Below are 19,982 nucleotides of genomic sequence, written 5' to 3' on the forward strand. Positions count from 1 at the left end.
GGTCAACAGGATTTTTTTTGTTTTTCTTTAAATCACCAGAAAACTTGAAATGCTTTAAGCTTGCACTTCTCTGTGTTGGATGTGATGTGCCAGCTAGCAGAAAACTTTGTGGATTTCTCGGTCATTCAGCAACCATGGGATGCAATAAATGTAAAAAAGAATTTCCAGGAATGGTCGGAGAAAAAAAACTATTTCGGATTTGAAAGATCGTTATGGCCAGAAAGAAAAAATCAAACTCACAGGGAAGAATGCAAACTCATTCTAGAAAGTACTAAGAAGGGAGACAAATTGAAGTTAGAAAAACAATTTGGTACAAGATATTCATGCCTTCTAGAACTGCCATATTTTGATCCTGTGTGTATGACTCCCATAGATCCAATGCACAACTTATTTCTTGGTACCGCAAAGCATATGTTTAAGATTTAGAAAACAAAAGGACTCTTGGATGATGAAAAATGCAAAATGATTGAGAATAATATCTTGCGTTTTATTTGCCCATCAGATGTTGGAAAGCTGCCTAAAAAGATATCTTCTTCAATGGGATCTTTTAATGCTGATCAGCTTAAGAACTGGACAATTTTGCTTTCAGTTTATGCTTTGAAAGGAATTTTACCTGACGAACACTTAGAATGCTGCAGGAAATTTGTACCAGCATGTAAGAAATTGTGTTCAAGATATTTATCTGTTGGAAACGCCAAGGTTGCAGATCGGCTATTGTTGGATTTTTGTAGAATTTTTGAAAGCCTTTATGGTGACCAATTTGTTACACCAAACATGCATCTTCATGGTCATCTTCTTGATTGTATTTTAGATTATGGACCAGTATATTCATTTTGGTTATTCAGTTTTGAAAGGCAAAATGAAATTTTAGGATCGTATAAAACCAATAAAAAAAATGTTGAAGTGCAGATAATGAAGAGATTTCTTGCTGAATCCAGAGCAAGAGTTAAAGACGATGTCATAAGTCCAAATTGTGCACCGCTGTTTGAAGAACTGTCTGGCACAGTTAGGGAAAGGGGAACCTTAGCTGAAGTAAATTGCTTGCAGCAAGCAAGTCTTATAGAAAGGTCATCTCTTAGTTGTAATATAGCAGATGTACCTTGGGATTTATCTGAAGGTATTTTTGTACAAAAACCTAAATCCGAGTCATTGTGTGACGAGGATGCAAGAATTTTATCTGATTTTTATAGTACTTTGTATACTTCTGAATTTGAAATTTGTAGATCATACCAAAAGGCTAAGGAAGCCTTTTTTCCATGGTTCTATTTTAGGATCTCAATATAGTAGAAGTGCAAGGTCTTCTTATATAATGGGATTTTGGTGTGGTGATAATGGTAGCATTGTACTTGAGAATAATGATTTTAATCCTTCTCCTGGACAAATTGAAAAGTTTCTTATACACTCTATTATTCTAAATGGTACAATAAAAACTCATTTCTTGGTAAAAGTACGTTGGTTCCAGAAGTTGGAAGATCCAATTAGATAAGAAGCCAGTAGAAGTTTGGTCTTCGAATTTGTACATACACAATGGTTCTGCATCGTTTATTCCTGTTCATAGAATTAAATGCAGATTTGTGTTTGTTAAGACAAATTTGTTTAACAAAGATGTTTTGGTTATTTCACCTAGAGAGCGTTATATTTGATAACATAATGTTACATTTATTTACTTATTTAGAAAATTTATGAATATTCTTTATTGTATATGCGGTCAAACAAGATTAAATGAAACAGTATTAGGCTTGGTAAAGAAAGTGTTTTCAATAAATGTTATTTGCATTAATCCTATCTGTAAACATTTGAACGGAATATGATGCGTTTATTTAGAATGTGTAACTCTTTTTTGTATGTTTGTTAAATGAAAAAATAGTAAGCAATAGATGTTTAGCAATGCTAACTTTTACCAACTTAATGCTAATAATAGTTTTAAGGTAGATCATCACAAAATAAATGTATATATCACCACCTAGGATTTTAATATAGAAGTACACAATTTATTTGCAAGACATTTGTTCTTAAACAAAAAAAAGTTATTCATTGTATCATTTAGAAAATTTAAGCATTACTGAATATATCACCATCTAGGATTTTAATATAGTAGTACACAATTTATTTGCAAGACATTTGTTCTTAAATAAAAAAAAATAAATTCCTTGTATCATTTAGAAAATTTCAAGCATTACTGAATATTTTTTTGTAAATTATATGAAATTTACATTTTGGCAAAGTATTAGAAAATTCTGTCAGAGAACAGATTAAGTGATGATCCATCTTAAAGTAATATGAAAAGTTTGTGCAAAATCACGACCATCAAAGGTTTGTGCAAAATTATTGGTCAATGCATGTCAACTTAAATTAGGAATGTAAATAGGCATTTTTTGTCGAATATTGATCTTATATTACAGTGTGATTGATTGATTGATTGTTGGTTGCTTAACGTCCAGTGTCAAATATTTCATGCATATTCAGGACGAGAACAAATTAACAATAAATACAATAGGTAGGTTCTGTAATGTAGGCCATCCGGGAAGAAGGTCGTGGAAATTTAGACTGCCACTGGAAAATGAGGGTAAATTGGATAGGGACAGCAATTTCGCCTTGCAACAGGTCACCTACGGACCCCTCAAAGAGTTGTTGCAAGGGTTCTTAACGTGCAGAGAGCGTGGCATTCTCTCTACACGAGGCATCGGATTTAACGTCCCCATTCTGACCGGACGTGGCTGCGTACTTGTACATCCCGCACAGCCAAACGGACGCCCCACTTTAGCGAAGGTTTTACCGCCGGTCGGAGGAAGACCAATGGTGACCATATTTCTATTCCCCAGTCACCCTTGGGGGGTATATTACAGTGTGTAAAGCAATGTTAAGACTTAAGTGAATAATTTTATTTACATGTATAAAGAAAGAAGAGTTGTATTATATTACATTTGTATGTTCACATGACCAGAAACAGCTGTCATTAAAAACTTAAATAAAAATGTTATAATCAAATATGACAATGAACACCTTATCAAAATAAGTGTAGATGAAATTAAAGGAATACTCAGTGTAACTCTAATTGTTCTTATTTTTAACACATTTATCTTCCATGTATTATTGAAAACATCTTATGAATTTGGAAGATGTGGTATGAATGCCAATGAGACCTCTTTTCAATAGGGACGAAATGACAAAAATATTAACAAATGTAAATCATGTAAGACCATCAACAATGAGCAAAACCCACAACCAAGTATTGCTAGCTATAGAAGGCCCTGCCGTGACAAATTTAAATAATTCAACGGAGAAACCAATTTAATGATTTAATTAAAAGAACTGTATAAACGATTAATTAAGCTGGATCCTTTTTTAATTTGTTTTAGATTATTGTTTTAGATTATATGAAGACCAATTCAATTATGAATAGTGACAGTAAATTCAGAAATCAATAATAGTTTATTTAATTATATATATATATATATATAAAATCAGTCCATTTAAATATATGGAAATATATCAATTATATCAACCAGAGATCAATGAACAAGGTATTGGATTTTAAACATCTAACAATAAATCAACCATTCAATGAAGAAGGATATAAAATGTGAAGATGTGGTATGTTTGCCAATGAGACAACTATCAAACAAAGTTCAAATGAAGTGGATGTAAGCAATTATAGACAAAGGTACAGCCTCCATCAATTAGAAAACCCATACCAGGTAGTCGTCTTTAAAAGGCTCTGATATGATAAATGTGAATCAATTCAATTGAGAAAACTAAAAGTCCAATATATAACAAAACAATTACGAAAAACAGGCTCCTGACTTGGAACAGGCACATATATAAAGCATGTGGCGGGTTAAACATGTTTGTGAGCAGTCAACCCTCTCCCTAATCTGGAACAGTGGTGTTACAGCAAAACAAAAGTTCAAACTTAACTCATTTATAGGTTAATGCTATGATTCTGTCCTTTCCCATATTATTTTCTTATTTAATATTTTTAGTAGGTTTTTAGATTAGCATCACATGTTTTGGTCGAGTGTATCAATGAAGGGTAATTGAATGCTGCAGGAATTAAATTGTCTGCTGCTACAAAAGAAATATTTAAATAATCTCTGAAAATCCAGTTAAAACATTTAAATAAAGATATGGAAAGGTGTAAAAGGTGAAGGGTAACATAAACAACTTTACAAAATGTATGAAAAGATGAAAGACAACCTTTTGCATATTTTCAAAAGTTAGAAAAAGGTGGAAGGTGATATTTAAAAATCTTTTTTTCAACAACAAAGGGTGAAAGGCGACATTTCTTTTACCTTTTGTAGCATCAAAAGTAGCAAGATGACATTTTTAGACATTTTTCCTATGACAAAAGATGAAAGACCACCTTTTGTTCTACGAAAGGTAAAAAAATGTAAACTTCCAAAACGGATCACCTTTTGTGCACATTTTGGCTTCTGAAAAATATGATCAAAAGGTTCGTTTTCATGCAGTGATTGTATAAGGTCCTTGCTAATGTTTCTCGGCAGTGTGAGTGACTTGAGTTGGTGTAGCGTTTTCTTCTTAGTTCCTTCCTGCTGGTTAGTGATGGCAGCTTGCATGATATCTGTTTTGAAGTCCATACGAAAATGTACGACAAAAGAGACGATTTTTCATTCCCTATTGTTTATTTTCCTTTTTTAGACGGCGATGTTCCTTTGGCTCCATCATACGGTGTTTATATATCCTAACTCGTTCGTTATGCCCGTGTGTGTAGTGATGTCATAGATTTTAACGAACGTAATCAATGCATCACTGGTAAATTATTAAATCAAGGATTTCGTTACCATAAATTACGTAAAACGTTTGCTAAGTTCTTTCATAGATACAAAGATTTGATTAGTAAATTTGGCTGTACTTGTAGAAAACTGATTAAAAACGGTATTTCACATCCTAAATATTACGGTAATATTGTACTTAAAGCGCGGAAATCACTATATGATCCAAGTAAACTCATCGAACCTTTAAACAAACTTATTAGTAAAGGTTATCTTACCAATGTTGTAATTGGATCTTTGAATATAGTTTACATTGGCACTAATATCGATTTTGTCATCAGCAAATTAAAACATAATTGAATTTGTATTTTTTTCAAGGGGAATGTATAAAGACACACCCACGTTCGTTTAGATCTATAAAGAGGTTAAACTCCTAACTATCCTACTGTCTGTCGATACATTTATCTTTGGCATTGCACTAGTCATGTCTTCTTTGACTGTCCATGACGTTAATATACTAAATCCCTGGGATGTGTTTTAGTTGATCTTAGTCTCTGATGCATGATTTTTTATTATTAATTGTTTTGGCTTTTAACTACATGTAGCTGTCAGTAACTGCGAGTACTCTCAAATCGTACTTTCTTGGGTTTTTTTTACCTGTTGATACTAATTATATTGCTTTTTTGTTATTTAATGTTATTCAGGGTTATATCTGGTCTTAACCCGAATAATGTCAGTCGTTATATTCCGCCGATCTCCGTCTAATCTCCGATTGCTACATTAACGCCTGAATGCATACACAGTTAGAACGCGTCAAAGCGGAAATTGATTGACGCGGTGAATTATGGGCAATTGTTTACAATAACAGATTAGGCGGGAGAAAAAGGCGGAGCATAAACAGATGATACGATTAGTAACCTCCTTAGGTTATATTACCTATTTACCTGTTCGCAAATAGCTGGAAAAGAAGGCGGAGCATGATTAAAAGTAAACACCTTCATAACAATGGAATTTGACAACACGTGTTTGCATTGTCAACATTATTTTGATGTGAACAATTTAAAAACGGAGCGAAGACGTAAACTTATGAAACATAGTGATGTTGATCTAATTGAAACTATTGCAAATTGTTACCAGTTGGAGGAAAATCTGTTGAGAAAGTATGTTGAAGAAAATGAAGACACTTATGTATGTGATGCATGTTTTAAATCTCTTAAAACCATATACAACAGCCAGAAAAAATGCAAACAGTTGACTGACACTCTCAAAGAAAAAGTTTCTAATAACTTTAAGAATCTCACCATCAAGTTAGAATATGTCCGTGGCAACAATAGTGTAAAGCGAAACAGGGACTGTTTAACCCCTTCTAAGACTGGATGTACACCAAAAGGAAAGAAATTGAGTCCACCCAGAGGATCAACTCCTAAAGGCAATAGAAGGAGACTGCAGTTCTCTACACCCATTCCAAGAACTCAAACACAGTCACACTCACAGAATCAGTCCCCTGGCCCCAAAGTCAAGGTATATATATATATATATATATAAGATAACATTAAATTCTTAAACTAATGATCATTGAACCTTTTTTACATGTAAATTACAAATACCCTGACTTAAGCCATGATTTTTTAACTTTGCAATTGTATCTCCCACTTCTTGATTTAGAAAAAAATCAACTCAACATACATGTAATGCAGCATTTGTGTAACTTATTTGAAATATGCATGTATCTCAGTTTACTGGTATTAAGGAATGCAACAAGTTTTGCTATTGTACATGTTCATTATACATGTAGCCAGTTCTGTAAGCTTTTGTAAGCAATTTATTTTCTTTCTTATTTATAAACATGATAAGTAACAAAATCATAACACGTAATGTACATTTCTTACTTTTTTTCCAGGTGCAAATTGATTACCGCCATAGTAAAAGAAAAACTAATTTACAAGGACCTACTAAGCTGGCCTGTAGGGCTCTTGTAATGAAACAATACAAGACTGCACTGAACCATCTACTTCAAATTGACGAAGTCAAGAAAGAACTAGTTAACACTGTTAAGAAAACTATAAACCAGGAAGTAAACAAAGTATGTTCAGATAAGAACTCTGTGTTGAGATCATCAAATATAGCTAGATTTTCATGGAAGACAGTACATAAGCAATTGCTGAACACATGCCCCACTACAGTTGACCTCCTCAGACTTCTTGCTGGCAAAAAAGAGAATAATGTACCAAGAGTTGTATCAAGTCTTGCCATCCTACTTTTTTCAAGAAACCAACAGATCAACACTTTTCAAGCAATAAACAGTGTACTAATGTTCAGGGGTCATGTAAGAACTAAGGTAAATATATAAAAGATAGCAAGATTAGTATTTGGTTAAGTGAAAATTTTAACTTGTGGACTTGAGTTAGAGTGGAATAATATGAATTTCAAATTTTCAGACTGGCATATTAAATATAATTATTACATGTACATGTATGAATTTGGTAAATAATAGTGTAAATGGTCAGGAGATTTGTATTTGGTCAGTAGTACAGTTAATGTACAAGTAACAATTAACTTAAGAATGCTTACCCAAATTTATATTAATTAGTTAGTCATGTGAGTCAAGGGGCATATATAATTTTATTTTTATCTGAATTTTAAAAAGGATGTATTTACATGTGTAAAACTTGTAAAAAAATTAGTGGTGTTTCGCTTCCCTATTAAGAAAAATAAAGTTGGCTAAAATGTACATGTAGTGTGTAGAGTACACTGGTAGTTTTTTTGTTCTCAAATATGCAACCATTCATACAATTTTTACTTTTTGGTGTCTAGGAAATACCATATCTCCTTGCTTTCGTAGTATAATTGTTTCGATGAATTAGTATGTATTGATCTGAAATGCTCTAAATTTAGATGGAATTTGATTTCAGGTTTACACTACATTCAACCGTGCAGGACTGTGTACATCATACAAATCAACATTGTCCACTATTGACAGAATATGTGAGAGTTTTGACCTGCCAGTGAAGAAATGGGCTAATAAGGTTGCAGAGATGCATAACAAAGAAAATAGTAATACGAAGGACTCAAGCTTAGGTACATGTCTTGTAACTTTTTTCAAAATATTAAACAAAATATGCTGGTCTTGTGAATTATATAAATTTCTACGAGCCTCAGTATTAATCTTTTTATCTAAATAAATTTAGTCAATTTAAGTTTTTAAGTGTACATGTACTAGTATGTCCATGTTGTATTTGTTTGAAATAATAAACTTAATCATTTATATAAAAATTATACAGTTTTATAACATATTTAATGAATAGTAATATACATGTACAAATTTTAAAATGAAATACATGTACTTGTATATGCCTAGTATACATGTAGTTATAATATAATTGTGTTCAATGAATACCTTATCATTTTGAATATTTTTTATTTACGATGCAATGGTACATTTTTTTTACTACACGTAGAAAATTGAAGCTACAGTTTAATATATGTACAATTTAAAATTATGTTTACTAAAATGAATAGGGTTTGGGACAAAAAAGTTTTCACATAAAATATGTTGTAGTGATGACTTCCATAGTTCATTAGCTAGAGTTATAGGATCAATAAACTTTAGATATATTGGTGGGTGTGATCATAATTAGCAAAAAATTGTGTAGGCCTTATGCATGAAAACTACAATTTTGAATAAAGATTAACTTGTGTCTTTCTTTGCAGATGATCATAGTTATGCTATCCCAATAGATATAGAAACTGAAACCAAGATGGAGGATACATGTATATACACTGCTGAACCTTTGTTTGAATCTCCAATTGACCATTCCAGACTTGACACATCAGGAAATCCTGATTTGAGTCAAGAAAATTTACATTTACCTACACCAATAAAATGTGGAAGCTATGAGTCAGAGGAGTTACTTCAAACACCAGCCTGCAAGATAGACTTGTGTAAGTGATGGCTTTATTTACTTTTTAAGGGAGCAGGTACTTGTCATTATTGATTTTTATCTCCAAATGGGGGGTCGGGTTGTCATGAAAAAAATGGAAACTGAAAGAGGGGGGTTCACTTCTTTTGATATTTAATATGATATATTCATCTGAATATATTACATTTTCAACATCATACTTGATAATTGTATTGTCTATGCGACTCTATGGCCTTAACATACATGTATAACTAGTTCGTAATAATATATTATAATTTTAAACTTTTATTTTCAGTGTAAATATATGGGCATCATTTTGTCTGATTAAAACAAGGCATTATTTCCCTGCTTAGAGTTATAAAAAAGATATGGAATGATTGCTTAACATTCAATTATGAACAGTCATTAGCTCCCCTAAAATTTCATATACATGTAGCACACAGATAACAATGAACTTTTTTATTCCAGCAATTGATATGGATTCACCATTCACAACAACTATACCGGTAGAAGCATCATCAGAATCTGGACCCTTTCAGATTGTGATGGATAATTTAAATCTGCACCAGAAAACCAGGCACAAGACACTGGATACCTCAAACAAGGTACATAATCTGGTGCATTCAATTGGAATACAACACAGAGTAACGACAGACTTGGAGTCACTTTTGCCACAGGCAGACATTTTGTCGATACCGAATGAAGCTTTCGTTCCAAACCAGACAGACCATGATGATTTATATGCAGATTTTCAAATATTAATTCAGAGGGCTTTAGTCACCTATATACCAGAACTTAAAGATTTTAGAGACCTTGTCACATTTCACATTGAACATCAGTACTCCAAGGCTTCAGAGAAAAAAAGTGATATAGTAAGTAAATTTATTCAGTTGTTTTTTTTTTGTTGTTTTTTTTTAAAATTGAAATCAATCATGTTTTTTACGTAATCAATCAATGTTCAAACGGTACACAAATTATTTTTTGAAGAAATGAGATAACTCCAGAATTTTAAAAATAGAAGATGAAGTGAAAATTGAATATATTGGACGGTTACAAAACAAATTAACACATACATGTATATATATAAGTACTAAACAGACCTTTTCTAAGGAAGACTAATACTATTTGTTGGTTGTTTTTTTTTTAACTATCAATTTGACAAACAAATTTGTGTGGTATAGTACAAATCAAATGAAGTATTTGTTATTGTAAAAAATCTGAAACTTGTGTAATATACCCCAACTTTAATGATTCATATAACCCCTTCAACAATAATTTCTCTATCTTACTGGTTAAATGTCAATATAAATTTAGGTTTTAATTAATCTTACACATTTTTAAAAGAATGAAACATATCTTCTCCTTTATTAAGTACATGAAACTTTATCGATTTAAAATTGGTTTAGCTTGAATCATTTGCTTCCCCATGTAATATTTATATCTCTTGTTGAAATTTATTAAAATCAAGTTTTTTTTATTCAAGGTACCTTTGGGGATCTTAGAAAAGGATGAGAATATCACAGAGCAGATGATAGAAGTTGTGCAGCATTTACAACAATATGTTCCAAAAACCAATGACGGAAAATTTATACCAATACTGTTAGGAGGGGATGCCTTAAGCGTTGAGCGTGGTGAGGCAGCAAGTCGGGCAAGAATGGATGCAATTACTGAAGAAGACAGACTTGAAGGTTTTACGTGGAAATCAGAAGACTGGCATGGACATGTTATTTCTTTGCAGGTATTAAGAAATTTCATTTATTTACTTTGGGAAGAACTGTTTGCTTTGAACAACTTACACATGTTTAGTAAACCCTTTACACATACATGTATATATAAATATATCATATTAAGGGCAAGAATTCTTTTTCAATCATTATTTTGACAATTGGGTAAACAAAATTTGATGGGTGCTGTCTCAAGTATCAGAAGATGTGATATGATTGCCAATGAGATAACTCTCCACAAGAGACCAAATGACACAGAAATTAACAACTATAGGTCACTGTACGGCCTTCAACAAGACATTTTCCATTGATGGACGTTGCCGCCAGAGACACAGAGAAACATGCCAGTACCAAAATTTGGAAATTTTAGGAAATGTTGGTCAAATCGAAAATATTAATGAAGAGAAAGAAACAGATATAGACACTAAAACTACCAAGCTGGAAGACAAAAAATTTAATTATTCTTGTTGTTTGTTGCGAGAAGGGCTGATGGATTGGTGCCGAGAAGATGCAGCCAAAGAAAATGACGGAGATAGACTTGTTAGAATGTGGCGTTTCGACATGCTAAGGTTTTCGTACACCAACCATACAAAGTACAGGCTGTTAGCTTTTAAACTGCAAGCTCAGCTTCTTGCTATATTGCCACCAAAAATGGCCCATGAACTGAAGTATAATCGTACTGTGAATATTCATGGTGGACCAGGAGGAAACATTCCTTGTGATCTAGCATTAGAATTCATGAATATGAGGGCGAAAGACGGCTTAACCGGTTTAAGAGGTAACCTTACATCTACTGCTATACAGCGTTGTGGTCGAAGCTTGCAAGGATGCAACTACCTTATTGATGGCTACACCAAAGGATTGCAACAGTTTTTTGGAAAGCCAGCAAACTCAAAGCCTTCTATCCAGAAAGACATAAATAAGCTTGTGGACAGTCTTAAAGTTGAAAAGCTGTTTGAAAGAATACCCGGTCGCAGCCATAGATCCTTCATGACCATGGAGTATGACCCAAATAGTAGACTTAATGGAAAGAATTTTTTCAGTTGGTTGACAGGGAAGAAAGAAGAATGTGCTCGTCAGCAGAGAAATCGCTCATACCGTATATAGTGCTGTGATGACATTACAAATAGCGCAATAGTTTATTTTCATATTGTGATATTTATACCTTTACCTTACATGTATGCTTTTTGCAACTGTTGTTGCAAAAGTCATTTTTTATTGAATATGTTTAACAAATTTCTATTTTCACACTGAATTCGAGTCCAAATAGAAATGTACAGTGTTCCAATTACATGTAGTTCTGTTGCTAAACTAAAGCTCAGAATGACGTTTTGTATATATGAGGGTGTGGATGGGGGAGGGCTCCTTCTGTTCTGTATTCTTAAATTTTTATAGCCATTTTCTCTATTCTTTATTAATTTGGCATGAAAATCTCTAGTCTTTATATTTAAGCATCCCATTATTCTCTATTTTGTTTTTTTCTCAATTTTTGTATTTATTTAGCCCTTCATTCTGCACATTCTTTCTCCTATTATGTATACATGTACCCCTTTCAGACTCTCATGTATATACAGCAATGATTAGTGCTGTGTTGATGTAACAAATTTTTCACATCTTCTGTATCATCTTGCTCTAACACACAAGTTAATAAGGCAATGCTGCAATTTTTGTTTTTTGTTTTTCAATTCAGAAATAAAGCATAATTTATAGAGAACAAATGGACATTTCAAATAGATTATTGTTTAAACATTTTTGTTGATTCTTATAAACAATGAATGAAGTAGTCCATTTTCGATGCTTGCCAAAAAAGAAGTTCCACTGGCTATTTTGACCTATAATTTACTATAGATTTTTATATATATGTACATTTTTTTATAGATTGTTTTAATTGACACACAGAAGTATTTTTCACCAGAGTCAAGTAATATAAAATATGAATCAGTGTTTATATTACAAATCCATTTACTTCAATGGTGATGAGTTTTGGCCGCCTAGTTTAAAATATTTTATTTCCAATATAAGTGGCAATGTATATAGTTGATTTTTTACCTGTGTTAATAATACTTATTTATTTAGTGCTTTTAATGGTTTCTTGCTTGCAGTGCTTTTTTTTTTTGGAAGATATAATTTCATCTGATGACATACATGTATATACACGTGAACTTAATACCTCTAAAAATTTGATCCAGCTCAAAAATATTAAATTACCAATTTCAAGAAAGTATCTAAAATCATTTTCAGTGCTGTTTTATATAATATTGATACTTGTCAAAGTACTTTAATGTTGTGATTATATAAATTTTTATTGTACAGAAAGTAGCTACATGTATATAATTTCATTTTCAGTGCTTTTTTATATAATATTGAAACTAACTTGTGAATTTTCATGTGTGTTGTGTTTTAAAAATTTTCCTTGTATTAAATTTATATACCAGGTCTATCAGTTTTATTGAGTGTGTAACAACAGAAACAGCAACTTACCAATACAACCAAACCAAAAACATGAGAGTCATTAAAAAGTAACGTGAATGAATGTGTGGATTTCCAATAAGACAACTTTATTGTCTAAAGACCAAGGATTTGAACAAAAACATGTCACCTGCACTGTACAACAATAAAAAACCAATTTATTTAAATATAAATATGCTATACATTCATACATCAATATAGTATACCATATTTATATTGTCCTACATTCTATATTGCTCTACTTTTAGTAGTAAAAATTGAGAACAGTTACAAAAATGAAAAGAAATTATTGAATAATTCTCAATGAAATAAGATTTAATTTTCGTCCTATATGCTACCAAAATACTACACACTCCATAACGTACTGTTTATCACATTCAAATAATTGTTTCAGAATCCGTGAAAGTCCCAATCATGCCAATTGAATGAAACTGGAACCAGTAAATGTACATGTGCACTCATTGGATAACTTAACTGGACAAATAAGTCTGAATCAATATTGTATATATAGTTTCACCAAGAAATTTCAAAGAAAATCAAGAAACAAAGAATAATGCTATAAATTTAAACTTGACCTAAGTATGCATGAAATAGTTGCCCCTGAACAGTATGCTGGTATAGGTAGAAAGTATAACAAGAGTGCACACGCTGAAATGTCTCATCTTCTTTACTTATCATTGATATTATGTTGATAGTCCTAAATATAAAGCTTTATTACAACTGTCACATAAACTTAACATTAACCAAGTAAACTCAACATTGACCAATGAACCATGAAAATGAGGTCAAGGTCAGATGAACCATGCTAGGCAGGCATGGACAGCTAACAATTCTTCCATATAACAAATATAGTTGACCTATTGCTTATAGTTTAAGAAAAACAGACCGAAACACAAAAACTTAACACTGAGCAATGAACCTTGGAAATGAGGTCAAGGTAAAAAAAACCTGTGTGACTGACATATAGATCATAAAATATTTCCATACACCAAATATAGTTGAACTATTGCATATAGTATTAGAAAAAAAGACCAAAACTCAAAAACTTAACTTTGACCACTGAACCATGAAAATGAGGTCAAGGTCAGATGACACCTGCCAGCTAGACATGTACACCTTACAATCATTCCATACACCAAATATAGTAGACCTATTACATACAGTATAAGAAAAACAGACCAAAACACAAAAACTTAACTATAACCACTGAACCATGAAAATGAGGTCAAGGTCAGATGACACCTGCCAGTTGGACATGTACACCTTACAGTCCTTCCATATACCGAATATACTAGACCTATTGCTTATAGTATCTGAGATATGGACTTGACCACCAAAACTTAACCTTGTTCACTGATCCATGAAATGAGGTCGAGGTCAAGTGAAAACTGTCTGACGGGCATAAGGACCTTGCAAGGTACGCACATACCAAATATAGTTATCCTATTACTTATAATAAGAGATCTTAACTTTTTTTTCAAGTAGTCACTGAACCATGATATGTCAAGGACATTGGACATGTGACTGACGGAAACTTCGTAACATGAAGCATCCAGATCTTCCACCTTCTAAAATATTAAGCTTTTAAGAAGTAAGCTAACGCTGCGGCCGGATCACTATCCCTATGTCGAGCTTTCTGCGACAAAAGTCGCAGTCTCGACAAAAATTACTCAAATGGGATTAATTGTCATGAATATGCAACACTATATATTGCTACTGGACATTATAAAGCAAACAAAAATCAATGCATCAGGATCTCGTTAATGGATTTTTAATGGTCCAGAGACAATAGAACATACATGTATTAACAAAAGATCATTGAAGAATATGACCGAGCTCTACTTCTTGCTTTGGAAAGGCTGGCAGTTTCAGTGGTTGTGGTTTGTTGTTGAATATAAACTTGTTTTAATTTCATTCATTCTGTTGTATACAAATCGGGCAGCTAGGTTTTCTGAATTTATAGTTTGTATTGTTTTACATTTGTCATTATGGGGCCGTAAAAGCTTACTATGGAGTATAGGTTTTGCACATTGTTGAAGACCCTACAGCGATCTCTAGTTGTTTACTTCTATGTTATTTGGTGTCGGGTGGAGAGTCTAATCATTGGCAGTCATACCTTATTTTTATATAATGACATACATTATTGAATGGAGATTGTGGAATATTTAATAAATTTTATTAGACAATTTCTTCAATCAACAAAAGTATTTCTCTGGCAAGTTCAATATCACCAACACCAAGTGAAATTATGTCTTCTTCACAGTAAAGATAAGGCGCGTTACGAACGATTTCATTGATTGCTGAGTCGTTGAGATATGTGCAGCCTGGTGCATCCTCATCTTCAAGTATACTCAAAAAATCGAGCAAGTTCTCTTTCAGGAGAATGCTTTCATTGTCACTGATATGTCTGTGTAGATCAGCATCTTCATCTTGTAATTTATATTGTTGCTGTGTCGAGGCAATATTATGAATAAAGTCTAATCTATCACAAGACCCACATTCACAGTTTGCTTTGCAGAATGAGCAACATTTACAAGTCTTTGTTGTGCTGCGGTGTGGCTTATTGTCTAGACTAAAGTAGTCACTCAAAATTTCTTTGCAACATTTCACTTTCTTGCAAAAATCAACTACACTTTCTTTACACCTGCCTTTGGAAATGTCAAAACTTGAATAATAAACAACTGACAATGCATGTCTTCCGTCTCGACCTGCTCGACCACTCTCCTGAGTGAATTGTTCTAGTCCACGAGGAGCACCCCAGTGGATAATCTGCTCAACATCTGCAATGTCAACACCCATTCCAAATGCAATTGTTGCAAACACAACACGTACTTTGCTATCTATCTTGGGAAATTCAGACATAACATGCACTTTGTTTGTTTCAGCTGTAGAACGATGAAACATGGCAATGCGTCTACTGTGAACATCATCTGCACTTTCTGAAAGTTCATAGAAAAAGTATTCATATAATGCTGCACATGAACTTATGTTACGACAATAGACAATGGTCTTTTTAGCCTTTCCTTCTTTCACCTTTATATCATCCAATATCCATTGCAAGTCGCTCATTTGCTTAGTGGTTTTCTTAACAACGTACGTTAAATTAGGTCTTTCAGGAAGCATCCATATTGTATCTGTCCTGTCTTGGTCCATGTTGAGTTTTTTCAGAATTTCAAGTTTCATTTCTTTGGTTGCAGTTGCTGTTAGAGCAACAAATGGTGTTTTCTCAGGAAAAATAGATCTCAACTCGTCTAGCATGGAATATTCTTGTCTGAATTCAGCACCCCTGAAAGGACAATTACAAATATTATCTACTGACTTCTGATCATGACATATCACAAAAAAAAGTATAAAGGTAAATAAAAACTATATCTTTACAATTTTTACTAACCTGCCAAGATTAATAAAACTCATTTTTATGCCGCCACAAAAGACGGAAGTAAATGTTACAATAATGGTTGTTATGGCAACATTATCAATAAATATAGATAGTGAAATAAAAAATTGTTAAGATAAAAAGAAAATAAAAGTAAGTTGAAAGTAAATAAACGGCAGTTAGCTGTATATCCCATTTTATTCAAATACACAGAAATCCTTTTCAGCTTTTTTTGTTTGAAGAATTTGATGTAAAAAAGTTAATCTCTAGTACTTTATTTGGCTTTTTAAACATTTTTTGATTCGAGCATCACTGATGAGTCTTTTGTAGACGAAAAGCGCGTCTGGTGTAAATATAAAATTTCAATCCTGGTACATGTATCTATGATTTTATTTGAATAGTACTGAAATAGCCTTTTAAGGACCTTAATACTTTTAAGATGGCCCCAATTCAAATTAAATGACAAAAACAATAGAGGAAAATAATTCTGAAAATATTAAATTCTGGTGTCACTGTGTATACATGCAACTAGAAACTGTCCTCACCATTCAGTTATACAGTGGGCCTCATCTATGATTACAGCTTTTACAGCAGTGTTGAAATTTCCACTTGTAAGACTTCTTCTCCATAAACCTGGCAGGAGTGCAGCCTCAGGGGATGAAAAAACTATAGAGTAATCTCCTGCAGATATTCTATCAGCCACACCTGTAAAACAAAAAATTTGAACTTTAGCCAAAAAAAGTACATACAACACATAAGGGAAATAAAAAATTTCAGAATGAAAAAATAACACAATAAAAATACATATTATATAATATATCTTATTTGCACAAACTCATTTTTTGTACATTAATTAGGCCGTTAGTTTTCTCGTTTGAATTGTTTTACATTGTCATTTTCGGGTCTTTTATAGCTGACTATTCGGTATGGGCTTTGCTCATTGTTGAAGGCAGTATGGTGACCTAGTTGTTAATTTCTGTATCATTTGGTCTCTTGTCGAGAGTTGTCTCATTGGTAATCATACCTCATCTTTTTATAATCATTAACAAGAAATGGTTGAGACCTGTTGCAAATATTAAAATAAATAAATAGTAATTGACATGAATGAAAAGTTACAGATTATTATATTGCTTTATAAAACTATCTTTTATAAATATATTTAAACACACAGGGACTCGGTTAGCAGATTAGGATTTTTCAGTATACAGATATGGATAGAAAACTGCACATTGCTAGAAAACAAAGAAATATCGATAGATTTTTCTGTATACGGATATGGATAGAAAACTGCACATTGCTAGAAAATAAAGAAATATCGATGTCATCGTCAAATATGTTAATAAAGTAATACAAATAGACAGGAAATACTAAAAAAAAATATAAAAAACATTGATTAACAAAATTTTAATCTGCTAACCGAGTCCCTGTGTTTAAACACTCTGATATGAAAGAGAAAGACAGTCTTGCCAGTCTTGGTAATAATGATGAGCTTTTGTTTACCAATTGAGGTATTTATATTAATTATTATGCATATCAGTTAACTTGGAAGTTCAGTTTCAATATTCATGATAAAATTTCAACATAATTTTTTTAAATATAATATCATTCTAGTAAATATTATGACTAATTTATGAGATAAAAAAAAACATCAACCTTCCCCCTTTTTTTAATGACGGATTCTCTAACTAATTAAGGCCAACCCTCTCAGTAAATCGAAATTACAATATATTAACCTTTATCTTTTTGACATTCTCCTACAACTGTGGCTGTTATACCCATGTCTTGAAGCTTTTTCATCTGATCTAACATGAGGGCTTGTAACGGTGATATAACCAGAATTGACGATTTCTTCGTTGTTGTCATCTCAAATAGCTCTGGTAAATGGAAGTAAATGCGGGATTTTCCATATCCAGTTGGCAATACAATGAAGCAATCCTTGTTTTTCAGGATGGATTTGACAGAATCTAGTTGTTTTTCTTTGAATATAAAGTCGTATCTATCTTGTATTATTTGAAGTGATTGGTCAGCATCCATGTTTGTTTTGAAATACCCGCATTAAAAGTTACAGGAAGTTGTAAGCGCGCAAAATCGAAAGGTTGAGTTCACTGATTGGTTCCCTCTTACAGGGAACGACTGACGAGATATTTGCACTGTATGCCTTCAAGCCCTCGATAGGCTATAGGCCGCTAGAGGGCGCAGAATTATTCGAGTTAATCTGGTCTATATACCAGCTTTGATAAGTGTTTGATATAACTATAAATTTTCACTTCGTACTATGAACATCAAAATTATTTATTTTTTTCCTTTCTCTATTGGTACTGTACACGTATACCTAACAACAAAATTATTTTCATTTACCTGTGTTTAAAGTTATTGCAAATGGCTGATATTTTTGTTCGAGCATATTGTTTTTCTTTTATTGTTTAACCTTTCTTACCGATATAACATGTTACTTTTATTATTCTACCCTTAGTTTATTTATTTTGTATTTTCATTGTGTCATAGGTCAAATTTATTTGTTTAGTGTATGTTCAATGGTGTTAATATGTCCTTTGATTGAGTTAAGCTATTTCAGTTGATATTTTATAGTGTGTCTTTCTATGTTGTGATGTTACACTATTGTTTCAGAAAAAGGGTGAATGTTTGGTATCATTAAAACGATTAAACCCGCTGCATTTGTTTACACCTGTCCTAAGTCAGGAATCTGATGTTCAGTAGTTGTCGTTTGTTGATGTGGTTCATAAGTGTTTCTCGTTTCTCGTTTTTTATATAGATTAGACCGTTGGTTTTCCCCTTTGAATGGTTTTACACTAGTAATTTTTTGGGGCCCTTTATAGCTTACTGTTCGGTGTGAGCCAAGGCTCCGTGTTGAAGACCGTACTGTGACCTATAATGGTTTACTTTTATAAATTTTGACTTGGATGGAGAGTTGTCTCATTGGCACTCATACCACATCTTCGTATATCTATATATTCCTTTTTTTCATACACTTTACGAGCTGTCCATCTGCCAGTGCTTTTTGGACAGTGAGTCGTGAAGGACATCATACCATTGGCGCCAGTCTTTTACCTCCTTCCGATATTTACATTGTTGTCTACAACAGCTAGCTGAGTACTGGCAACCATGGATGGGTAGTCAAATTCCATGCGCTTTGGGCAGTATTTTAGCATCATAGAGTGAGATGTCTCTAACTATCCAGTATGGCAAAATCGATCTAAGTGACGAATATCTCGCAGGATCAGTTTGTTGGTGATCACGTTCTCTAAGGCTTGGTAGGCAGGACTGGCTTTGGCTGTCCATTCCTTTTTTCTTATTGCATCTGGTGGTATTATTTAAACGAATCTGTAGAGGAGTTTAGATCTGGGGATAATGTTGTTAAGAGTGTTGAGTTTACTGATGTTCCTGGAGAAAAGTTTTGATCTGATGATGAGGTGTCGTCATGCAGCTTCGATTGATATATTGCAGAACATATTCGGTCTAGATTTTAAATAAAATTTATGATGAAATCCCTAGTAAGACTTTTTTTTATCATAATGAGGACATTACGTGTTGGATCGTATAACAATGGCTTAGCGCATTTTGTTTGACGTTTTACAACTTTGTCATAGATAGCGCATCGCATAGTTAACCAATGGATAGCACCGTTGAATAATTGCTTTAGCCAGTGGTTTATTACCCACAGTGATTTGTTACTTGAAATAAAATGGAAGCAAACGGCTTAAATTCACAAATAATAAGATCCGAACACCTTAGCAAAGCG

At 32.7% G+C, this 19,982-nt stretch overlaps 2 protein-coding genes across 2 annotated transcripts; one reads left to right on the forward strand and one right to left on the reverse strand.

Annotated features, from left to right (window-relative positions):
- Positions 1-5,531: 5,531 nt before the first annotated feature.
- Positions 5,532-12,995, forward strand: LOC127736867 (uncharacterized). Its single transcript, XM_052247441.1, has 7 exons — positions 5,532-6,254; positions 6,634-7,071; positions 7,646-7,811; positions 8,445-8,675; positions 9,122-9,525; positions 10,137-10,391; positions 12,930-12,995. The coding sequence occupies exons 1-7, from the start codon at positions 5,739-5,741 to the stop codon at positions 12,993-12,995; spliced, it is 2,076 nt and encodes a 691-aa protein (XP_052103401.1). The 5' UTR covers positions 5,532-5,738.
- A 2,015-nt stretch (positions 12,996-15,010) lies between these two features.
- LOC127736885 (uncharacterized) lies at positions 15,011-18,141 on the reverse strand. The gene is made up of 3 exons (XM_052247455.1): positions 17,956-18,141; positions 16,768-16,927; positions 15,011-16,132 (listed from the first exon to the last, which is right to left on the reverse strand). The coding sequence occupies exons 1-3, from the start codon at positions 18,083-18,085 to the stop codon at positions 15,025-15,027; spliced, it is 1,398 nt and encodes a 465-aa protein (XP_052103415.1). The 5' UTR covers positions 18,086-18,141; the 3' UTR covers positions 15,011-15,024.
- Between the last annotated feature and the right edge of the window lie 1,841 nt (positions 18,142-19,982).

Source organism: Mytilus californianus, unplaced genomic scaffold, assembly GCF_021869535.1.
Source record: "Mytilus californianus isolate M0D057914Y unplaced genomic scaffold, xbMytCali1.0.p SCAF_39, whole genome shotgun sequence".
In the NCBI taxonomy this organism is placed as follows: domain Eukaryota; kingdom Metazoa; phylum Mollusca; class Bivalvia; order Mytilida; family Mytilidae; genus Mytilus; species Mytilus californianus.

What these genes read in the sequence shown, in the direction of transcription:
- LOC127736885 (XM_052247455.1), bottom strand. Translation starts at nt 18,085, where the DNA reads ATGACAACAACGAAGAAATCGTCAATTCTGGTTATATCACCGTTACAA. An exon ending in AGAATGTCAAAAAGATAAAG is followed by an intron (nt 16,928 to 17,955) that starts GTTAATATATTG and finishes TTTGTTTTACAG; the next exon opens with GTGTGGCTGATAGAATATCT. An exon ending in GCCCACTGTATAACTGAATG is followed by an intron (nt 16,133 to 16,767) that starts GTGAGGACAGTT and finishes TTGTCCTTTCAG; the next exon opens with GGGTGCTGAATTCAGACAAG.
- LOC127736867 (XM_052247441.1), top strand. Translation starts at nt 5,739, where the DNA reads ATGGAATTTGACAACACGTGTTTGCATTGTCAACATTATTTTGATGTG. An exon ending in CCCCTGGCCCCAAAGTCAAG is followed by an intron (nt 6,255 to 6,633) that starts GTATATATATAT and finishes CTTTTTTTCCAG; the next exon opens with GTGCAAATTGATTACCGCCA. An exon ending in CAGAGAAAAAAAGTGATATA is followed by an intron (nt 9,526 to 10,136) that starts GTAAGTAAATTT and finishes TTTTTATTCAAG; the next exon opens with GTACCTTTGGGGATCTTAGA.